The 1370-nt window shown below is 60.1% G+C and overlaps 1 protein-coding gene across 1 annotated transcript in view; it reads left to right on the forward strand.

Annotated features, from left to right (window-relative positions):
- LOC104411821 (death effector domain-containing protein-like) overlaps positions 1-1182 on the forward strand; it is a gene marked incomplete at both ends in the record, with an annotated part of 1678 nt that extends 496 nt beyond the window's left edge. Inside the window, one exon of the mRNA XM_010022347.1 lies at positions 1075-1182. Coding sequence (XP_010020649.1) covers positions 1075-1182 — 108 coding nt within the window. The remainder of the gene's footprint in view (positions 1-1074) is intronic.
- Between the last annotated feature and the right edge of the window lie 188 nt (positions 1183-1370).

Genomic DNA, 1370 nt, shown 5'->3' on the forward strand with positions numbered 1-1370 from the left:
GTGGAAAGGACCTTGAGATTCTCTAGTTCCACCCCCTGTGCCGTGGGAGATGCTGCGGTGCCGCCAGCGCTGTGATGTGCAGCACACCCAGAGGCTGGACTGAACCCCCCCGTCCAAATCCAGGGGTTTCTTCAGCCGTTTCCCATCGGGATGCCCCAAACCCTTCTCTTGTGGCCCCTTTTCCCCTGGTTCTCTCCTGGCTCAGAGCCCCCAAGACCCCTTTGGCTCTGGGTCATCACCCCCGATGTACAGTGCAGTGACCATCGCCCAGAGGCGGGAGCGCTCCGGCAGGATTCACCCCTGGAATTTGCATCTTTGCTTTAAATCAGGATAATTGGCCTTTTGTGGCTGTTCCAGCAGTTCCAGGCTCCCGGTTTCTGCTCACACCATTCCCTGGAAAGCAGCAAGTGGAGGCAGGCCCTGAAACCTGGTGCTGGTTCTGGGAGGGGTTGATCTGTGCCTCTGTCGCCTTGTTCTAGAGGGTTTGGGGGTGTCTCGGTGCTAGTTTTGGGTTTCGTGAGTAGCTTTTTGGTGCCAAAATCCCACCTGAGGGGGGTCCTGGCTGCTGTGCCCTGGGTGGTGGGAGCTGGGAGCTTCCCCGGGGGGGTTTGGTGTAGGTTGATGGTGAAGTTGAGCCTGGGGTGGTCAGAGCCGGTGTTCATGTCATCTGAGGAGCAGTGCCCAGGAGATCCCGTTCTTGAAGGCATCTCCCGTGGGGTTTGCAGCCCCATTTCCAGCTCAGGATTGCTGGGTCCGTAGTGAGTGCTCCCAGTTCCTGTGTCCTTCCAGACCTTGCACCTTTGTCTCCTCCTGCCTCATTCTTATTCATGGCTTGGAAAAGGAGCAGATTGATCCGGAATCCAGCCGGAGGCGGCCGGTGAAGGCAGAAAGGGAGGTGTTGGGAGGGTGAGACCCAGCCTCAGCCGCTCTGCTCCGGCAGGATGGGAGGGACCCGAGTTGAACCAGGACAGGAGAGCCCCGTGTCACCGAGTGCTCCACAGCTCAGCTCGGTTCAAACCCCCCATTCCCCGAGCAGCTTCCCACAGGGATCCCACTTTTCCTTCTCTCCCCCAGTGTGCCCGGACCTGGTGGACAAGTACCTGGAGGAGACGTCCATTCGCTACGTGACGCCGCGAGCGCACAGCGACGTGGAGCACGGCCTCGGCCACCCCCAGAAATCAGGTGGGTGCTGCGGGGTCACCCCATGGGGATCCATCGGGATCATCCCACAGGGGTTGTTGACTGTTGTGTCACCCCCAATGACATTGGGGCTGCTTGGTTCGGGGTGCGATTTGGGGGTCCCCCTTTGGGGGCTCTCACAGGCTCCTGGGGCTGGAGGGATGGGATGGAGCTGGGGACAAAGCAGACAT

Source organism: Nestor notabilis, unplaced genomic scaffold (assembly GCF_000696875.1).
Source record: "Nestor notabilis isolate BGI_N333 unplaced genomic scaffold, ASM69687v1 scaffold16639, whole genome shotgun sequence".
In the NCBI taxonomy this organism is placed as follows: domain Eukaryota; kingdom Metazoa; phylum Chordata; class Aves; order Psittaciformes; family Psittacidae; genus Nestor; species Nestor notabilis.